The sequence below is a fragment of the Bacillus rossius genome, chromosome 16, assembly GCF_032445375.1.
Source record: "Bacillus rossius redtenbacheri isolate Brsri chromosome 16, Brsri_v3, whole genome shotgun sequence".
NCBI classification, from domain to species: Eukaryota; Metazoa; Arthropoda; class Insecta; order Phasmatodea; family Bacillidae; genus Bacillus; species Bacillus rossius.
Window position 1 is genome coordinate 27,730,041 of NC_086343.1, and position 22,105 is coordinate 27,752,145.

A 22,105-nucleotide genomic window follows, 5' to 3' on the forward strand; every position below is an offset into this window, starting at 1 on the left:
CCATCCCAGCATTTGCATAGAGCGATTTCTGGAAGCGACGGACAAAATGAAATCATGATGGCCGGATCGAGGTTCAAAAACAAGTTTCTCTCGCATTCAAGTCTAGAGTGTCTTGCCACCTGCCTCCTCGCTTCCTTAGCAGTGGTGGGGGTGATTCAATCGCCATAACTACCCCTAAAAATAAAAATAAAACTGTATCGATACAAAATAATCTTCTTCAGACCACACCTGACTCTCGAAGTTGGTTCACTTTCCTAAAGCAAAAATATATAATTCTACATTTTACATTTTTTACATTTTACATTCTACATTTTTAGTGCTACTGTTCTGATCTGCTGGCCCCAAATTTACAAACGGGCCAACCGGGCATTTTGCCAGAGCACCAGGTTTTAAGGGGCGAGAGAATCTGAGGTGGGAAAAAATAGAAGACCAAAATATTTTAGGGATGGGAAGAAAAAAAAAAGGTTTTCAATATACGTTAAATGATTTTATTTTCAAAAAATTCATGTTAAACTATGGTAGTTATAACAGCCGTATAAAACTGCGACAACCGAATAAATTTTAAATAAGAAAAAAAACACAAACAGCGTGTGTCTGAAAAAAAAACTCGGTATTTAGTCGTGAATGTGCTGTTTTAAAAAAAACTGATGGTAAATAAGTTTTAACTTGTACAATTTTATGATGTTTTGTGAAAGAAAAGGTAAAAGGGAGGGGGTGGAGTGGCTAAGATTATCTGCCCAAAGGAGCGCCTAAAATCGGGGCCTGCTGATCTGATAACTTCCTTTCCCTCCTTTCCCCTCCCCTCTCCACCATACCCCTTCCTCTCCAACCTCCCCTTCCTACCCCCCCCCCCCTCTACTAACTACAGTTCTGATAACAAACTTTTCAAGTCATCGGAAAGAAGTTTAAACAGCATTTCAAGGTGCTATTTCCCATTCGACCAGGGGGAGCGTTGGACGCGGCCGCGCCTCTCACCCGGTACTTGAAGGCGGACACGAAGTTGAGGTGCGGGTAGACGGACGACGCCAGCTGCAGATCGCCCTCGACGTCGGCCGCCGCCTCGCGCCCGGGAGACGGCCGCCGGCTCACCCCGGCCTCCAGTCGCACCCGCTCTGGCGGCTGCCCATCGTGCAGGGTGTAGTTGAGCTCCGCGACGAGGGACAGTAGCGCGTCGCCCCGCTGCACGTAGCCGTGGAGCTGCGTCCTGACGCGCTTGGTGTCGAACTGCAGGTCCACCGTGCACTGCGACACCCCGTGCTTCCGCACCCACTGGAGCGAGCCTGCGCCAAACCGTCCCGCCGCGTTCCACGACCCACCTCGCCAAACCTCTCACCTACGATCTTTTTACGCTTATACGAACACCCTGTAAAGTCGGTTTACGGACGATAATTTTACGTGATAACGTCATCAGAAAACATTGATGAAAAAATTGCATGCTTTTTTTTAATTTTCAAATATTATTTACAGTTTTTGCAAATTTAAATTAAAATTATATGTTTAAATATAAATCACGAACAATTAGTTAAAAAAGCCCGCCTTAACCCGTTCGATATCATGGAAGATATTTCTCGCACTGTGGTTGGCCGGTTCTTGCACGCCCGGCTCAGGCGGAACGTGACAAATTTTTCGTGCGTGCAGCCGGCGTTCGTCGATTTATAAGACGTTATCAGGTCAAAAAATGGGGTGGGTAGCCACCACATGTGAATGATAAAATAACACATACAGTCAATAATTATTCACTTGAATGATAAAACTAAACAATCAATTACACAATAGAGGTTCACACTGAAGATTCACAATTGCAAACAAACATGCCAAAAAAAAAATCCCTGCAAAGAATTTTACAGCTGTCATACTTATTCATTCGTTATTCACCATTTCCCCCCCCCCCCCCCTTTTCCTCCTCTTCCAACCTCCCTCCTGAGTGTTGCATTTTTCACTATGCTCAGAGTCATCTCTTTGAATTATTCTACCGGCTGCAAAGAAGGTTCATGTAAAAAAATTCACTGCCCATAACATGGGTATTAATTAACATGTTAACACTATGATGTACAACAAATTATGTTGGCAACATATAGCGAAAAGAAACTCCATGACATGAAAATGTACAATTAAGTGTGAACCAGCTTAAAAATGTGCCCTGCAAAAAATAATAATTTTTGTAAAAACAGTCATCTACAAGTATAATGATCAGTGAAGTCTTGCATGTAGATCATTTATGATAAAAATTAAATAATGATTCCATAAAAATTAAATCAATACATAATGCGGTAAAAATATTAATGAATAATCTGTACAAAAATAAATATGAAAATAAAAAATAAAAAATGATAGTTAATTAAGTCTACACTGGTAAATGTTGAGCACAAATATTAATTATATTATACTAACGGGTAAAGACATAACTAAGTTACTAACAAGAAACTTAGTTATTGCCTTCTTCTTCACTAAAGAAAATTTAGAGGAATCATTTGCATTTAACAGCACTGTATAAGTCCAAAGTAGTGATGTGTCAGTTCTACTTTTTTTCCACTTCTTTGTTCAGTTAAAAATCTTAAAACTTGGTTCTCTGTTAACCACCAAACAATTTCCAGTCACACCAAACATCCAGAATGTTTATTTATTCAATATGACTTCAGAGTGCCCCACTTGACCATAATTCCACCACAAACAAGTCACCTAGCACCTAGGTAGCATAGGTGCTTCATGTTCAGTAGCACAGAACATACATCCTGTGGTGGAGCAAAACCTAGTACGTAGTACCTATGTAATAACCTTTTATGAGCTAAATCCATGTTTAATTTAGGCACATAAAAAGTTCTTAAGAAAAATTTAATACCTATTTATAAGAGATTAAGTAAATTATAATAAATAAATAATTAAAACTATTATAGCAGTAGCAGCACACCAAAAAATTACCTTTTATGTTTTATAATGGATAATGGACGTAACCCTCAAGTTAACATAAGTCTGTTAAAAAGATACATTAACACATGATAAATAGTTTGAGTTAAAAAGAGGTAGGGCTGAAAAAGTGGTAGCATACAACTACATTCATGGTAGTTTGTTTTTAATTTAAGATTTTGTAAGATATATAATTTTTTTCATAAGTTATGATCCCAGGTTCTACAAAACCCTTGTTTACATCAGCAGTCAAAGCCATTTTCTGTTGGGAAACAGCTCTTTGATGAGTATCTACATCATGAATGGTGTTATCAATGATTAAATAAAAAAATAAGTTTAATTAGTCAAGTTGTACAGAAAGCGAAGATTTATTTCTAATTTTATATTTTACTTAGTTTTCTATGATGAACTCTTGCATAGCTTTCAATGTACTCAAATGTGTTACATATGTATAAGAGTTAGTAGTGATGAACGTCTTAAAAAATTAATATGACTTTAAGATTTTTTCAATTAATTTTAAGTAATTACAAGGAAAAAACACTAAACTGTGATCAGGGCTATTGCGGTAGGAATCGACCATGGCTTGTTTAAAGAAACTATCTGGCATTTGCTTGAAATTATTTCGGGAAACTATGGAAAACCAAAATCAGTACGGCCATACCGAGCTTTAAACCCAGCTCCTCTGGAATGTGAGTAAAAGACTGCAGCTTTTCGTCTGAGACTTGCTTCAAGTAAGAGTCAGCACGGCTGCTGTAACCACACTACTGAGATACCATAAGTGAAAGAAAAAAAAATGGGGTGTTCAAAAAAACCCATGACACATGAGAATGAGGCTATGAGGATGGAGAAAATAGAATTCTGCAAAATGTGCCAAAAATAAAATAACAAAACAGCTTCCTCAATTTAACTTATTATTTTTAATTTTTTTACAAATATCCATGTTGCGCTAGAGTAAAGCATACTTTACCTTTCAACTCCACAATCGTTTCATTTCTTATGACGATGTAGAGTCGTGGAAAGTAACTAGAACCGTGCTTTTCTTCTGTCCGCTTTAACCCTACGAGCGCATCGAAACTTCTCTCCCCATTGGTATCTATCCTGACCGCCATGAATCGGTCATTTTCCTCATTCTTGTAATTTCCTTGAACAAAAAAAAAAAAAACTATTTCATTTATGGTACTCAGGAGGCTCTGGAAACTGGGAATGAGACAGCAGCTCTGAAGGAAGCGTCTGGGAGCTGCAAGTCGTTTCCCGGACTCACCGACGGCCGTGTAGGTGTTCTTCCCCGTGTTGAGCACCAGCGTGAGGTTCTGGCTGTCCTTGTCCAGGTTGAGACGGGCGCTCACCTCCCGCTTCACGCTCGACCCCGGGGTGTCGAACACCAGGCTTACCACCGTCGCGTCCTGCAAGACGTACGGTTGACACACTCATAGTCATTTTGCATGTCACAGACAGCACAGTGCAAGGATAAGGTACTCAATTATATCCAAGCCCCATTACTAGGGACGATTTTCATGCTGCACTGCAATAAAATCAAAAATAACAACGAAATGTGAGACAATACAAAATGTAACTCAAAAATGAACTTTACGTCATGAAATAAAATCAAAAAAAATTTCCTTAAGTATCCAAAATATTTTATGTAACATTTCACAATTAAATAAACGGCATTGATTTAGTCACAAGTTTGTAACAAAATGTACAGACCATGTTAATTGTGAACATAAATTGTATTACCTTAATTTTACATGACAGATTCTGATGTGTACTTGAAATACTCTAATGCTTACCAGTTTATATTTTTATATGAGTAATTTTTTTTTCTTAGACATCCAAACCACAATTTCGTGAGAATAGTCTCAGTAAATGTTGTATTATCTTAAATTTTAATAACGGACCAACTTCACAAATACCTGTACATAGCATTTACGAAAATTCCCTGATAACACAAAATTTTCCATTTAACAATGAAATTGAACTAAAAATACAAACATCAAATATTGTCTGTACTCATATAATATAAAAATTAAGAGACCTTTATGGTTCTTTGTAGTAATGAAATTTATTTGAATCAAACTATCGCACAAAATTATCTTAACTTTACGGTTTTAAATAATAATGTTAGACACCTGCGAGTACTCGAAATTCGAGTTTCGAGTCGAGTTTTTTAGAAATACTCGAACTCGAGCTCGTGGCTTTTCAACAAATCGAAATTCGAGCGAGCTTTTCTTGCACTGTACCTATAGAAAAAAAACTCTCATTATATCGGAATAAAAGTCTTACAACACTATTATCCTTTACTTTATAATGTAACATGATCGACCGTATACATGAACACATCATTTTTACGTACCCGGGATTTACGAATTTCCGTGATTAATTTTTTTTACTTCTATAATTTTCCGCATAGCATTAATGTATCACTTTCCTCCTTTATGCGGAAGTATTTCCCGCCTTATGCGGAAACATTTCCCGCATTTTACTGTAAAAAGCATTTAAATTGTCCGGGGTCTCATCATTTACACCATTAAATGTGTGATATAAAGTCCCGTTTAACATTTTTATGAAAATTCCTGCCAGTAATGGCGCACGTAAATATAAATATGAAGAAAATACAAATGAACAACAACTTACGAAGAAATATGGATGATGTACCATAACTACCGTACAATTCCAATAGTTATCTTAAGATAATTACTAGGGATGGGACGAATCCACATTTTGGTCGAATCTGAATCCTTGTTCGAATCCTCAGTGTTTGTCATCGAATCTCGAATCCCAGTCCCACACTAAACTTCACCACATGTTATTAAAAAAAATCAAACATTTATTTTAAAAAATTACATGTGTATTTATAAAATTATAAAATAAGTGCATAAGTGCATACACCTGATATAAAATAGAGAGAAATAACCTCAAAAACCACACACGTAAGTTTGCATCTGTCTAATTCTCTGTTAAATTAATCCTTCCTATGTTTTCAATAAAATACGTTTGTATAACAGACTCCATTTAAAAAAAAGTTACGTTTTTTTCTGCAATGTTATATTATTGAAAGTTGGAAATGATAGAGTAGTTATGCTAATTGACAAAATGCAGCGTAGTTTATATTATGTTTGTGCCATTTCCGTTACCTTTATAATATAGTTTAGGTATACCTACAATTTTCTAGAGCTGGACAAACCTCAGTTCTCTGGTTTCGAACCGAGCCGAACTGAACCTCATACAGAAATAATTGTTTTCAATTAAAATGAACAGATGACCAGCATTTTGGTCTTTAACTGAGTGGTGAGAAAGAAAGATTCTCCAGCCATATGTAAAATTAAAACATTATATAGCTTAGCTTGACGTCGTCCGGGCCTGCGGCCCCTTTGAGCCCGATACGACACCGCCCAACCACCATCTATATTCAAACCTCCCGCTCGTGCGTGCGTGTGTGCGTGTGTGTCTAGCCCGGCAAGAGGGCGCTTAGCTGCAGTGCGCCGCACCCCTAATTTGCTACGTTTTAATATTATTTGTAAACCCTTTTTGTTTTCATCCATCTTTGCCCCAGTGTTGTGCAATTTACTTGTGTTTTCTGTAATTTAAATAGGTTACCTTAAATAACTATAGACGTTGCCCGGGCGGACCCGAACAGGCACGGACTTGGACGAGGATAGGAATGCTTTTATATGAATTATCATTAAATAAGTAAATAGTAACAAACTTTCCATTGTCAGTAATTTTTATATATTTTTAATGTTTATCTGTAATTTACTCAACTTTCGCCGGGGCACGGAGTCGTAGAATACAGTAACGGTAATTGTGTTGGCGCGAAGGGCGCCATGTTGCCACCTGCGAGCGATGAGCTCAGCCCAGTCCATCTTCATCACTGACCGAGAGCAGACGCGCCAGCACCCCGGGGACCTCAACCTTTGTTCATCACTGACCAAGTAATTTCTGTATCGTTAATTCTTTTTAAATCGCTTTCGTTCGTCATTCTCGGGGCAGCTCTCGGTCAGCGGGCTGTTTAATTAATTAATTGTCTCAGTCGAGTTTTTTTTTTTCATCACCGTGTAATAAGTATACTTTGCAGCATGGCCACGTGTGTGGACCATGCCCTCACCTAAACCGATTCGTGCCTCAGGCTTTTTAACCGTGTAATGTGTAACGTGTAACGGGCGTGTAGAGAGACGTGTTAGTGAAATTAAATCTGGAGAATAAATATAAAGTGAGTACTTATTTAATCACGTGGTGAGTGAGTCTAGGAGTGTGGCGTGCCCGACGCCTAGAGCGGGCCAGGTCTGGGTAGCTAGGATAGAAAGGGCTGGTAACTCGTCCCCACTTGGGCTACGTCACGCCCTGAGTGAGAGGCTCCGCCGGGTCCACGTGCCCTTCCACGTGGTGGCGCCCATAGTTAACATCTCGAAATCACCGGCAATGCGCGATCAGCCCTCAAATGGCGCCCAAGAGCGTGGGGCGAGTTACATCTTCCGCGAAAACCAGACCTGTACGAGCGTGTGAGATAGGCGGTTGTTACGCGGAGCGCGCGGAACTAAAGTTCGCGCCGGAACTATTGTTCGCGCGGAGCGCATAGCGGGACTCTGGCGCGCCGGCCACGTGATCAGCCAAGCGCACGCTTCCAGGAATCCGCGCACAAACAACGGACTCCGAGCGCAGTAAGTAACACAGTGCTGAGGTGTTCGTGAGGACTGTTCGTGTGCAGAGTACCACGTGCGTAGACATGTATCCGTATCCGGACGAGTGTATCGGGTGTTACTTTCCCCGCCCGAGTTGGGACTTGCATGGCAGGACCGCCGCCGGATACGAGTGTGGCTACTGTACGGAGTACCGCATACACGGCGTGACGAAATGTGGAGCTAGGTCGTGTCCCGGAGGTAGTAGCGAGGGATACCGCTGCCAGGAATGTGCCGGCCTGTGGCATCGTGGCTGTATCGGCGAACGTGAATGGACCGTACTGCGCAAGTTTTTTACCTTCACGTGCGCACGGTGCACTGCCTACCTAGCCACCCAGGCGCAGTACGAGGCAGAGACGCTGGAAAATCCTCCACGACACGCCTCGACGCTTCCCGAAACGCCGACGCCGCTCACGCCGACACCGACTCCGATCACGCCGACACCACTCACGCCGAAAAAGACGCCGCTCACGCCGACGCCAACCACGCCGAAAACGACTCCGCTCACGCCGACGCCAACCACGCCGGAAAAGACGCTGCTCGACTCGCCGACGCAGCCCGTGCCAAGGACGCCGCCCGTTGCCGGAACGTCACCGCCGCACCAAGCCGACTCCTCACGCACGACGCCGACCCCAGCACCACGAAGGTACATCCTGACGTCACCCGCACCGCCACGTGTTACGTTACCGACGCCTACCGCTCTGACAAAGACGCCCGTCGTCCTGACGCCCACGCCCGTCGTCCCGACGCCGACGGCCGCCGTCCCGACGCCCGCCGTGCCGACGCTCATCGACTTGACGTCTCCCGACACAAGTCCGATCCCGCCGCCGCCTGCCACACTGCGTTTCGTCGACCCGACGCCACTTATCCCGACGCCGACAATTCCGCTTCCGCCACCTCCTGTCCTGGAGCCGCCAACCTCGGCACCTCTCGTCGACCTGACGTCTCCCGACGCTGGTCCAAACGCATCATCGCCAGCAAGACCTCGTTTCGCCGACCTGACGCCACTCATCCCGACTATGATGACGCTTGACTCGCCGAAGCCAACCGAGCGACGCCCGACAACGACCGTCCCACCGCAGTCTGCCACGCCGTCCAGCACCCGCCTCGTGTCGGAGACACCTCCCGACGCCGGAATGACCTCGCCACCGCACCGAACCGCCGTCCCGACGCCACCAAGGTCATTTCCGGCGAAACCCGCATCGTCTCCGCCACACGACTCGCCACGGACGCCACCAGACTCGACGCCGACGCTTCGTGTCACCTTGTCGCCACCACCTGGCTTCGACGTCATCCGGCCGTCGTCACCGCTACCAGAGTGCGCAGTCGCAAACAGGACGCTTTGCGACACGATGTCCAGGGCCATGACGCCGAGACGCCTGAGCGCCGCCCCGCCGCCTGGATTTGCTCCTCTGTGCCCGCCTGGCTTCGAGGCACAGACGGATGAACCGGACCGAAAGAGACGGACGCGCGCGACGCCGACGCTGACGCCGCCTACATGCCCACCTGACACGACGCCAGAATCGACCGAGGCGCCACGACGCCCGATTCCGACGCCGATCGCCGCAGTACCGGAACACCGGTCAAGTGCCCTGCCGCACGAGACGCCACCCAAATGTCGCAAGTTGGCAACATTGGGACGCCGCACCGTGAAGAGTCGCCTGAGCTCCCTACATCCGCCTGTCGCGATGCAGGTCGACGCCACGACGCCGGGACGCCCGACCGTCCCACCGCCGAACGTGACCGTCACCCGGACTTCGACACCTGTCACCCGTCTGTCACGACGGGCCGCGAAGCGCCCGCCTGTCGGCGAGGCTGAGCCGGGTCGTGCCGAGCGCCGCCCGCGCTTGCTGCCCGCCTGCCACGAGCCGCCTGACCTTGGCCGCCGCCGCCCCTGCCCGCCGGCGCCCTGGCCACCGCCGCGCTGTCACACGCAGCAGCCGCAGCTGACGCAGATTTGGGGCTCGGGACAACTGGTGGGTCACCACCCACAAGGTTAGTTAGCCAGCGCCCATTCTGTCCGTGTGTATCGTCCCCCATAGGGTAAACATTGCTCAACTGTCATCATGTAAACATTGCTCGCCCTTCCATCGTGTAAACATTGCTTGTCCGTCCGCCATGTCAACATTGCCACCTGTCCGCACAAATGTAAACATCAACATTGCCACGTGGGAGTGCGCGACGTAAACAGTACAGGCAACGCCCCCCAACCATCTGTCAAACGGCGCTGTCATATCGGCCTACTTTCGGAGGGGGCAATTGACGTCGTCCGGGCCTGCGGCCCCTTTGAGCCCGATACGACACCGCCCAACCACCATCTATATTCAAACCTCCCGCTCGTGCGTGCGTGTGTGCGTGTGTGTCTAGCCCGGCAAGAGGGCGCTTAGCTGCAGTGCGCCGCACCCCTAATTTGCTACGTTTTAATATTATTTGTAAACCCTTTTTGTTTTCATCCATCTTTGCCCCAGTGTTGTGCAATTTACTTGTGTTTTCTGTAATTTAAATAGGTTACCTTAAATAACTATAGACGTTGCCCGGGCGGACCCGAACAGGCACGGACTTGGACGAGGATAGGAATGCTTTTATATGAATTATCATTAAATAAGTAAATAGTAACAAACTTTCCATTGTCAGTAATTTTTATATATTTTTAATGTTTATCTGTAATTTACTCAACTTTCGCCGGGGCACGGAGTCGTAGAATACAGTAACGGTAATTGTGTTGGCGCGAAGGGCGCCATGTTGCCACCTGCGAGCGATGAGCTCAGCCCAGTCCATCTTCATCACTGACCGAGAGCAGACGCGCCAGCACCCCGGGGACCTCAACCTTTGTTCATCACTGACCAAGTAATTTCTGTATCGTTAATTCTTTTTAAATCGCTTTCGTTCGTCATTCTCGGGGCAGCTCTCGGTCAGCGGGCTGTTTAATTAATTAATTGTCTCAGTCGAGTTTTTTTTTTCATCACCGTGTAATAAGTATACTTTGCAGCATGGCCACGTGTGTGGACCATGCCCTCACCTAAACCGATTCGTGCCTCAGGCTTTTTAACCGTGTAATGTGTAACGTGTAACGGGCGTGTAGAGAGACGTGTTAGTGAAATTAAATCTGGAGAATAAATATAAAGTGAGTACTTATTTAATCACGTGGTGAGTGAGTCTAGGAGTGTGGCGTGCCCGACGCCTAGAGCGGGCCAGGTCTGGGTAGCTAGGATAGAAAGGGCTGGTAACTCGTCCCCACTTGGGCTACGTCACGCCCTGAGTGAGAGACTCCGCCGGGTCCACGTGCCCTTCCACGTGGTGGCGCCCATAGTTAACATCTCGAAATCACCGGCAATGCGCGATCAGCCCTCAAGCTTATATATATACCAACTTTTAATTCGTGAAGAAGTTACATCTAAATTTCAAAAAGACTATATTCCTTTTTAAGTGTACACTAACCTTCATTTAAAAAAAATATTAAAAAGATGACGAACATTCAGCATAAGGCCACATAACATATTTTTGTGGTAGACATAACCTAACATTTTTAATAAGTAAAACTTTTTAATAGGACATTAAAAAAAAGACGAATGTGAATTAAGTTACCTATCTACATATTTTTGTGGTAGACATAACCTAACATTTTTAATAAGTAAAACTTTTTAATAGGACATCAAAAAAAGGCGAATGTGAATTAAGTTACCTATCTACATTACAAAACCCGCTGTCTGCAGTTGCTGTTTTCTTGGAAGAATGCTGCTCGTTAGAAGAAACTTTAGACGGTTTTTTTGGGGTGGTTCTGGGTCATCCGGGTCGTCATTATCTTTTCTCCATTTGGAAAACTTAAACGACGTTAGCCTGCTCATCGCAAATCACCTCAAGAACAATAATATTGTAAACGTAATGTAAAAAGTGTGGTTATAGAAATTTGCGTCGGAAAAAAGAAAACACGAGAAATAATGATGGCTGCCGCGACTACGCTAGTCAACTTAGTACCGTACTGTAACATTTACTGGACCAGTACTTTTAATACACAAGATTAAATTAATATTTTCATTACCTGACTGTTATAACCAAAAAGGCCAAAGAAAATAAATACATCCCAGTAATTTAAAATACGTAATTTACGTAATCATTTCCTACCGCATTTGTGTTGTGTTAACTTGATCACGTTAGTTTTGCCGAAATACGAGAGTTCTCGTACATGCGCTTTAGTTTAACGTATGGGGTACGCAATGTTTGGTGATTTTACAACACTTCTCGTATACGCACTATAGGGAACAAAATTTCTAACATACCCTGTTTTATCGCATAATTGTCGCACGCGCATAATCGTCGCACCAATATTTTAGGGTGTCAAAATTTGGATAAAAAAAAACCTCTCACGTAAATGTTGCATGATGTTTTTGGTCCCTCTATTAAAATCCGGGCGCTTTGTGTGGGGATTTTTTCCTTATAAAACTATGTACTTTAAAGTATAGATCTAATATTTATTCAGATATTACCACTAACTTATTTAATTAACGGAAATACGAAGTTGTCTGATGTGTAAAATTTATTTTAAAGACTTTTTAAACGTTATAACCTTTATCTGTTCATTTCGTTGCCGCGGTGTACCGCTTACAAAAATGTAGCCAGCGCTAGTTGGCATCATTCATGTTTGGTTATGTTGCTTCCTGTATAAAGCGCGCACACGTAGTCGAATATCAATATCTCGCCGATTGCATGCAACGTGCACTCTCTGTCGATTGCCAAGTTAACTTCATTTTGTAGCCCGCACTCTTTCGTGGTAAGTGTGTACTACGACGATAGTTAAGCATTAGTTCACATCACAGATTCAAGTGGCTCGCGTTCAGGTTACAGATTTTGTTTTTCTATTTAAAGTTGAAGAAAGGTTTTTGTTGCATAACATTAATTTAAACTGTTTGGCGTGCTCTCTTATAGTCCACTTTTTTAAATAAATGTACTTTACATGAATGGGTTTTGTTATTATGAATAACTTTACCAAACAAAAAAAATTTTATTCGCATAAACGTCGCTCCCTTACTTTTCAAACTTGATTTTAGTATAAAATGTGCGACAATCATGCAATAAAACACAGTACTCTTTGTTATTTTTAATCTGCCATGACGACTGGGCAGGCGGAACATGAGAACAGTAAGTGAAAAAAATACTACTATCAAACAACCTACAAACTGACGCCGTCTGGGCAGCTGTTTAGTGAAGTTATCTACTAACCCCATCTAGCGGGAGAACTCTCTACTATGTCTATGAATGGCAGCGCGCTCTCAGTCCGGTTTTGTTTTGGATCCCCCCTCGTACTGAAATAGCACATCACTAAATATGGTAAGATGTAGGGTGCTTAACATGTCACGAAAAAGGTGCAAAATAAAATCACTTACATTTGACAAACAAAGGACACACAGTCAATTGAAAAGACCCTCACCATTTTCAGATCTCAAAACATGTAGGGAAAATAAGGGACTTAGAATCAGGTGAAACCTGTCAATGATGGGTGCTATTGATAGTAGGACCCACCTAATTTTCAGAGCTCAAATAATTACAAAAAAGTTTATTACTGGGTGAATTATTCATCCATGAGAAGTTGAACTGCGGAAAGAAGTGGGGAGACGAGAACAGGGTCACACTCACGTCGTTGGACTCCCATTTGTACTCCAGCAAGTACTTCTTGGCAGTGGGATCGGCCTTCTGCAGGGACAGCGAGAACTTGGTGGGGCCGTTGAGGATGAAGTCGGAGGCGTTCTTGTTGAGGCTGGCGTTGGGGAACTGGAGGTCGCCGCAGAACTGGAGCCCCAGCGTCTTGTCCAGCCAGGTCCAGGTGCAGACGTGCGCGTCCGTCCGCCCCTCGGTTATCCCGATCTGCGGCTCCTCCTCCCCGCCCCTCGCCACGATCAGCTCTGACCTGGCCAACACGCCACCGACGAACTTCAGGAACGTACTTACCTTCGCACTTTAAACTCGCAGAATGAAGCAAAATACAAATCTAGATTCAACCTCAGTGCGAAAAAAAGAAAAAAAAGAAAAAAACTACTTGTAGAACTCCAATGATGGGTCGGAAAAAAATTTCCTCAAAGCCTAACCTCAAATTCAGATCAAAAAGTACCTTTACATAAATCTAGGTCTCAAAGGTAAAAAATAAAATTATGTTTTCAAATCATCCAATGTTTGTTTCAGGATCTCAGTTTCTCAAATTAATATATATCACAATTTTGTTTACATAGTTAAATATCAAAAGTACAACATCTAGGGGTTCAGTATACAAGAGATTTGTTGGTATTTGAGGGTTCAATGATTTGACCAGCCCATCCACAAAAAAAAGGTTAATTTTGAAGAATTAGGAAAATCTATATATGTATAAAAATTATGGTTTGTTTGTTTGTCCCATATGCATTCCTATACCATTGATCCGATTGTGATGAAACTTTGGTGAGTTGTTTTGCACATGCCCATGAAGATTTCTGAATCAGTACAGCCATTTTAAAATACATGGCGCGTGAATCATTAGCTGCAGTTTGTGTGTTTTCAGTGCATGAGTGCGCAAGCATCACAGAATTTTCAAGGCAATTTTCTAGGTTTTTACAATTCAATTAAAAACCATGATTGGTCTAATGTTTATAAGTGTAATGATGTAAATGAACTCGTTGATCAACTATACACTAGTATTAATGGTAATATAAGCAGCTTCTTCCCTCTTTATATTAAAAAAAAAAACATCTAAACATCCTGCATTGTTCTCTAATGAATTAATTCAAGCTTTGAAATCAAAAAAAAAACATTTTCATAAACTCTACGAACAAAGTTAACAAATATACTAGCCTATTACTCTTTTTTCTCATTTTCATAAACAAGTGAAATTTTTAATTACTAGAGACAAAATCCAATGGTCTCAAACGATCTGCAATAACTAGAGTCAAGATTTTGTGGTGTTATTTTAAGACAAATTTCGGTGTAAAGAAATAAAGATTTCGGTGTTATATGGTTTTATTTTTTTGCTCAAAATACCCACGGCAAAATTTTCTTGCTTTTCTGTACGACATGCAAATTTATTAAAACAAATATTAATAAACACTAAAACCTCATGACCTAATTACAATCAAGTTCATTTGCAAATTCATAGATAATTAAGTTCATTTGCAAATTCATAAATTCAAACTTTTAAATAACTACAAAAATTTCACGACTTAATTACAATCACATACACTACAAAATTACACAATTAAGCACTTCCAAAGTTACTATTAAGACGGTTTTATTGAAATGCTATCATAGTTAAATTTTCTGCATTTTCTGGAGTGAGACGTTGTCTTCTGTCACTAACTACCAGTGAGTACCTGGAAAATGAACGTTTTGCATCAACATTTGATGTTGGGAACCTGATTGCCCTTAAACTGGCTTGAGCAAATTCACTGTAGTCCCCTTTAAGGGAGCAAAGTACCTTTGCAACATAAATTTGGCTTGTTTCTGTCAATGAAAGTTCATCCTCAATTATTTTTTTGAAAGCAACATGGCCATGTATGAATGTATCAATGGGAAGATGGGAAACAGAAGGCAAGTTATGCAGAGACTTCTGTAGGTTTGCATCTTCTATGCTAACCGTACTCACATTTCTTGGGTTGAACCGCAAATTAATGGCATTAAAGACACTTAGACAAGGATGTCGTTTAACAGATGAGTTTTGCCTCGAACGCTTATGTTTCTCACTCGCAACATGTTTCACAAGCGTATCGCGTCTCTCGTAGTCTAGCCTGCAGTTACAGAATTTGCACATTAAAATTTTATCACTGATATAAAATCCTTCACTGGAAAATTCTTTCGATCGGTCACTGGCAAAATCCTTAGTTTTAGGCATTATCAAAAAAATTTTGATCACATAGGAAGAATTTAACCTCTCAATACGCAAAAACTTGCTGTGCTGGAAAGATCAAAACAATGGAGAATAGATGCGAATACAAACGCATACCGAATACCAACATACGTACGTGAAAATTAATACCGACATAAACATGTACTATTTATTATTTACAATCGTTACGTTAAGCAGGGTTAATTTTATTTTCGTAGCCTACGTACTTTATTTTAAATTAACAGTAAAAGCAATGCGCTTTAGTGTGTAATATTTTAATGATTAAAAACGTAATCTTAGAAAAACATATTTTGGACGTTTGTTATTTTTGTATTTACAGAAAGTGAACGGCGGCCATTGTATCATAGTTATCAACATCTTAAATTATTATGGTACACAAGATTACCGTTTAAAGAAAATATTACGTTAATTCCGAGACTTCATTTTAAAATCTATAATGAATCACCATCGCATATAATATATATGGCTGCTAGTTACTGTAAGAAATATTTGATTGTGCTGAAGGTAGTGAATTGTCCTTACAGAATGGGAAAAAAAACGTAAATAATCAGGATAGACGAAATTTCGTGACATATCGCGGATTTCGCACAATTTCGTTTTATTTCGTGTTTTCAAGCGGTTTTCGGTGTTATTTCGTTTTATCGCGCATTACCATATAATCGTGGCTCTAGCAATAACTACAAACATAACCCAAGGAAATTTTGGTGTTATGTAGAATTAATGACTGATGGTTATTACAAACAGATATCACTGAAATCCAGTGGTGCTACTATTAATGATCCTGGAGTGTTATCCAATATGTTTGCTCAATATTTCTCCAGTGTAAAGAGCACATGCAAGATGTTGTCATGCTCCGGCAAACAGCACTATGTTATGGGCTGCACCATTATATAACATTTTCAACAGTAAGGGTCGCCCTGGAATACTGGTTGTGCCATATGACTGTCTCCAGTAGAATACAAGTGAAGTCTTTATGGCCCCATGTCTCAGCTAACTGCGTAGAAACATGGTACTGATGTCCTTCGTCCTTCTCCTCTTCAACCTTTTTGGTCATACAAAAAATACAAAGTAAAAGAATTCTATTTTTATCCCATGTTTCCCTTCCCCGTCTATTTTTTTTTTTTACCCACTCCACTTTCCCAAGAGAGAACAGACCGCAGGCTATTTCCTTGTCAATTTTTTTTGTAAGCTCCCTGCAAATAACGAAATATTGCAGTAGAAAGCATAGGAACTCTCACGCAAAAACAATGTTTGGATACATTTGCGAGTAGGGTGAGCGTGATAGTTCTGGGACACTGTAAGCAAAAGGGCGCCATCTTTGTTCTGGGAGTGTGGGACCACATGTTCGGACCACGTGGCGAGGTGAGCGTGGCACCATGTGGTCTGCAAGGGGGGCATGGCACCATGTGCTCGGGCCACGAGCCGAGGACTGTTGTCGTCTGCTGGTAAAGTAACAGGCGGCCACATTGGTTCAATTTTCCTAAGCTAGGGAGCGCTGGCGTGATATTATTTCTAAGAATATAAATATTTAATTGTGGTGACCACACTCCGAACCCGGGGATGCTGATCGGCAGTCAGCGACGCTAGACCAGAGCATTTGTTGAGGGAGGAAGAATTAAGTAAGGAATATATGCCTTCAGTTGGGCAATGGTAAATTCAAACATCAGAGGCATGCCAAGTTTAAATTTATAGTACTAATAGCTGGTGGCATATTTAAATTTTATTTTTAAATTACTTTCTGACTGTACAGGGAATCGCTAGAAAATTTTATAAAACACAAGGATGTACAATTTTTCGAAGGGAAATTATATATCCAGCAGCCACCAGTCCCAACGGTGGGAGACATTGATGGGGTTGCTACTTCACTCACTCTGCGGTGAAGATCTCCGCCTTGTTCTTGGGCAGGTTGAAGTTGAGGCTGACCAGCCGCGCACCTCTGACCTTCAGCTGACCTTCGACTGCAGTCGACGTGTACAGGTTCGTTTTCAGCTTGATGGCTGTGCTGGCGTAGTACGCATCCACGCTCATTGTACCGACCACGTCAAGCGCAATGCTGCAAACCAAAAGCACACATAATTTTATTTAGACTGACTACAGACTTTTTTTTTTGGGCTTGAGGCTTGGTATTACACACCAGTTGGTTACTTCATTTTCTTGTTATTTAAACCCCTCTTCCAAAAATCTCACTTAGGAAAGGTTTTGCATTATAAGTTTAAAGATATTAACACTTAACTTATATATACACATACAATTTTATGCTTCAATAAGGTGTCACTGACAACCAGCTATGGTTTGTTAAGGGCTGTGCTATGATTGGCTGGATAGGTACGCACCTGCAGCATCTGTCGGGCAGATGCGGCTGTGTAAGCTCTTTCGTTAGTCTTTGTCTGGACGAGGTAACGAGTAGGTCACGGTCGGGCGTGGGCTCACAAAATAAGATAGTTATGTGAGTACAGAGAATTTAGCAGCTGTGGTTTGGGCACTACCTGTTATTATCAAATTTTTTTCATCTTCCGGAACATTTAACTAGAAATTTTGACCACAGTTCACAGGTGTTAGCTCATAACAATATCCTAGTGATCCCATAATTGTTCCGAGGATGTAGTCCTTCAGCCTCGTACTGTGAGTTCGTATGTATCCACAGGACTTAACTATGAATTAATTATCTTTAAATATTCATTCTCCAGTACCTGCGTGTTTGTAAATTTTACATGTACTTTTTTTTTGTGGTTACCACAATGACTGCCACAATAACTGTGAATTTTCTTCAAATATCAATAAAAATACGTTAATATCACTTTGTATCAGAGAGACATTATTTCAGTAACAAATTGACAACTGTCACAATTTCTTTGGAACTAACTTGATTTTTCAGCGCCCAACTTATTTATGCAAGTGTTCATGAATGTCTACTTCAGGCTGAATTTTGAGCTAGCCAGGGAGGTCTAAAGAGTGACATACTGTTACACATCAATAACGAAATAACCAACTTGGCGTGTAAGAGCAAACCTTAACATCTCATCACCACATGGTCATCAGTCGGTAACACACGAAACAGACCTGGGATTTTGGGAAAGGCCTCGTAAGGGACTATCCCAGCATTTTCCTGGAGTGATTTTAATAAATCATTGAAAATCTGAATCAAGACGGCCAAATCCGAAACCGTCATGGAAAGCAACACACACGATACCTATGATGCTATAGCAATTGTTATATGAAGTGCAATTGTGCAGCCTCTTGCACTTTATGACCATGGTGAGCTTATGATAATGATGTGTTTATCTATATAACAATACTTTTTAAAGTAGGATTCTACAATTAGTATAATTTTTTTTTTTTTGCAAGGAGTGTTTACATTTTTCATTTACTGCACAGCATACACTTGTATTTGTGACGTTAAGGGGTAAGTTCAAGACCGAACTCCAACCAGCATCCCCCGGGAAATGCTTAGGTGGCGCAGACATGATACTCGACTGTCATCCAGACTATCCCGGGCAGTTTCCTTGACTCCCTTCGGGTGAGAGCTGCGGACCACGGGGTCGCAGGTCTGCGAGGAAGCTCACCTCGGGTGTATCTTGCTCTCGATGTCCAGGTGGCGGGTGGTGAGGAAGTCAGAAGCCTTGAGCAGGCCGGACAGGACCACGTTCATGGCGCCGGTCCCTACGGCGTTCAAGGAGACAGGCAGCCCCACGCCCGTGGGCACCACGTAGGTCGTGTCCAACAGCAGCATCGCCTTGCTGAAGTTTATCTCCTGCGAACATGGTTCATTTACAAACAGGTCATCAAGAATCACTACAAAAAAAAAATTTTTAGCATGAAGAAAAAAAAAAGTAATTAATGAATGATGAATTAATTCATTCATGTTCGAACAAGTGAATGTATGATCAAATGAATGCAAAAACAGATGAATATGTAAAAATAAATGATTTACAAAAAATATTGGTTGTCTGTAAAGTCGGTTTACGGACTATAGTTTAACGTGACAACGTCATAACAAAACATAGATGAAATGATTGCATACTTTATGAATAAAATTGAATCATTTTTATTTTAATGATAAAAGAATAAATACTTGAAATTATACTAGTAATCTGATTCATTTTCTTACGTACATTTGATGTAGAAATTATTTCATATTACACATTTGTAAACAAAGTTTTAAGTTTTCACTTCTGTCGGTGCGGCGCAAGCGTACAATGAGCGTAAAGGGACAAAGCGTAACGAAACAATGAGTGTAACGGGACACAGCGTAACGGGACAATGTGCGTAACGGGACACTTTTCGTGCGTGCAGCCGGCATTCATTGATTTATTAGACGTTGTCACGTCAAAAATTAATGAACAAACAAACTGATTTTACTAACAAATTGAATAAACTAACAAATGAATGAATTAACGAAGCAAACTAATAAATGAGTGAAATAACAAATGAATGAACAAATGAGAGAGTGAGATATGAGAGAAAGATAAGAGTGTGAGCAATTAAGCAAGAAATTGAGTGAATGAGACAGTAAGCTAAAGAGTAGGTGTAAGTGAATGTGAAAGTGATTGAATGAATTAATTATAGAATGAAAGAATGAGTGAATGACAATGATTGAAAGACAGAGTGAATGATCACAGCACAGTTAGCGAATAAATAAATGAATCAATCAATCAATCAACAATGAAGGAATGAAAACTTGAATGGAAGGATTATGAATGAAAGAATTATGAATGAAAGAATTATGAATTCATTCATGAATGAACTATGTTACTGAATTGTGGCTAAGTATTTCAACAGCATCAGGGTCAACGAAGGATGTAGGGAAATGGGAACACCCCAAGAAAACCCAACAGCTCACGGCAACATCCTCCTATCCCACTTATGAAAAGAGACAAGTGATCTGACCAATTGAACACTGTGGCCCTATACTTCAGTAGAAGTAGCAAGCACTTAAAACTGACTCAAAGACAATAATACACAGCAATTATGAATAACGTAAGTCATGGGTTTTGCACCATTTCAACAATACCCTTTGTTTCAAATTATTGAAATAGGTTTCTTCAAAAATGTTAAATCAATCGAAACTGTCATTTAACAGGGTGTCCATGCTAATCTGTAATAAAATTTTCTTGTCTTTACCTGACCAAAATTTTTGATTTCCCTAACTATTTTATTTTTAAAAAATTTACCTATTTTGCAAATTTTCTAAAAGAAATAAAGGAAACCCATCTTTACCAAATTATAGCAGGCCTAGTTATCTTTTCCACTTTCTTTATTCAAACAGAACCTTGCATATACCATTTTATAGTGTGTCTGACTGCACTAAAATATTGCACATCTGAAAAAAAAAAAAAAAAAAAAAGCCTTCAGTCTGCGTGATGGCAGACTGTAGCATGACATTAACCCTCAAATTACTATCACTCGGGAATCTCCAGGAATTTCCAGGATTTAAAGTAAATAATTACCTGACTAAATACAACTTTCCTGACTTTCCCTTGACTTTCCAGAGTGAGGACAACCTGTATTACTTTTTACCACAATAAGCTATCACAAAACCAAGCCTAAATCATGTCTAGTCGGATGACTTGACCACAAGGACAATCAAACATGATTAAAAAATGTGGGGGACATGCAATGCCAGTTCGCCGCACTAAAAATTGCAGTTACTAGAGTTAGTCACTCACGATGAAGAAGAAAATTAGTTAAGAACTGGTTGTCATACCTTCCCAGACAGTATCTGCTGTATTCTATTCACAGGGTTCACTGACGAAAGAGCAGACATAATCTCTTCCATGCCCACAAATGTGTTATAGCTGAACTCGTTGCCAAAAATTTTGAATCCCAGTTTCACCTGAAACTCACACATTATCACAAATTATCAATAAGAAACAGTGACATCTTTCATGCAGTTGATACAAATCTCAATGCCAACCTCTTAGTGGAGAGTTATTGATAAAAATTTTCAATATTCTCTTTTTTATTTCTCTGTGAACTAATTCCATAGGCAGGAAAATTTATTTTACACTCTATTAAAATTTAACTTTGAACTTTTATTTAAAGCACTTCAAATAAAACAATGAAGTCCGAAATTATCATGATTGTATGTCATAGCTAGGGGTGGACTAAGTTATAGTGAAGGAACAAACATATTAATAGTAATTAATATATGCCGAAATACAAACGAAGGGATTTATTTAATACATAACTTAACCAAAAATTGTTTTTTGGCACTTGCGTGGTTACAAACCAATAAATAATATTAATCTATGTGCTCACAGATAGTCAAAAACAGTTCTCACACAACCTCTCAGTGAGAGATGTCACTTGACACATTTTGCCCAGATTCGCAATGCCAATCATCAATATTGAACAGGCTAACGTCCAAGTGTTGGGATGACTCATAAATATGAAGATCTCAGGTGTAAATAGTAATAAACCTCAAAAGAATGGAATTTAAAATTCAAGTATTGATTGTGAAATGTGTATATTATCAAAAGAAAAAAAAAATATTGTTTTCAATATAACTGAGGTCTTTAAATTAACTATACAACTATCAGTGTAAAACGTATTACACATCAAATTATGAGGTATTCTTGCAATCAGTGCTAGCTTGTATGCAAGGTATTTTCCTATTGTACGTTAGTCTTATATCTGAGATGTCTGAAAAATGTTTATGGGT

The 22,105-nt window shown here is 41.0% G+C and overlaps 1 protein-coding gene across 2 annotated transcripts in view; it reads right to left on the reverse strand.

Annotated features, from left to right (window-relative positions):
• The window catches only part of LOC134540049 (uncharacterized), a 212,193-nt gene that overhangs the window by 177,390 nt on the left and 12,698 nt on the right, over positions 1-22,105 (reverse strand). The window contains exons 7-13 of one of the 2 annotated variants that reach the window (XM_063382494.1): positions 21,149-21,277; positions 19,008-19,195; positions 17,315-17,497; positions 13,212-13,482; positions 4,166-4,307; positions 3,872-4,045; positions 976-1,280 (exon numbers count right to left, since the gene is read on the reverse strand). In XM_063382494.1, the coding sequence (XP_063238564.1) occupies positions 976-1,280; positions 3,872-4,045; positions 4,166-4,307; positions 13,212-13,482; positions 17,315-17,497; positions 19,008-19,195; positions 21,149-21,277 (1,392 nt within the window). The remainder of the gene's footprint in view (positions 1-975; positions 1,281-3,871; positions 4,046-4,165; positions 4,308-13,211; positions 13,483-17,314; positions 17,498-19,007; positions 19,196-21,148; positions 21,278-22,105) is intronic. The other variant, XM_063382493.1, reaches the window with a different exon arrangement.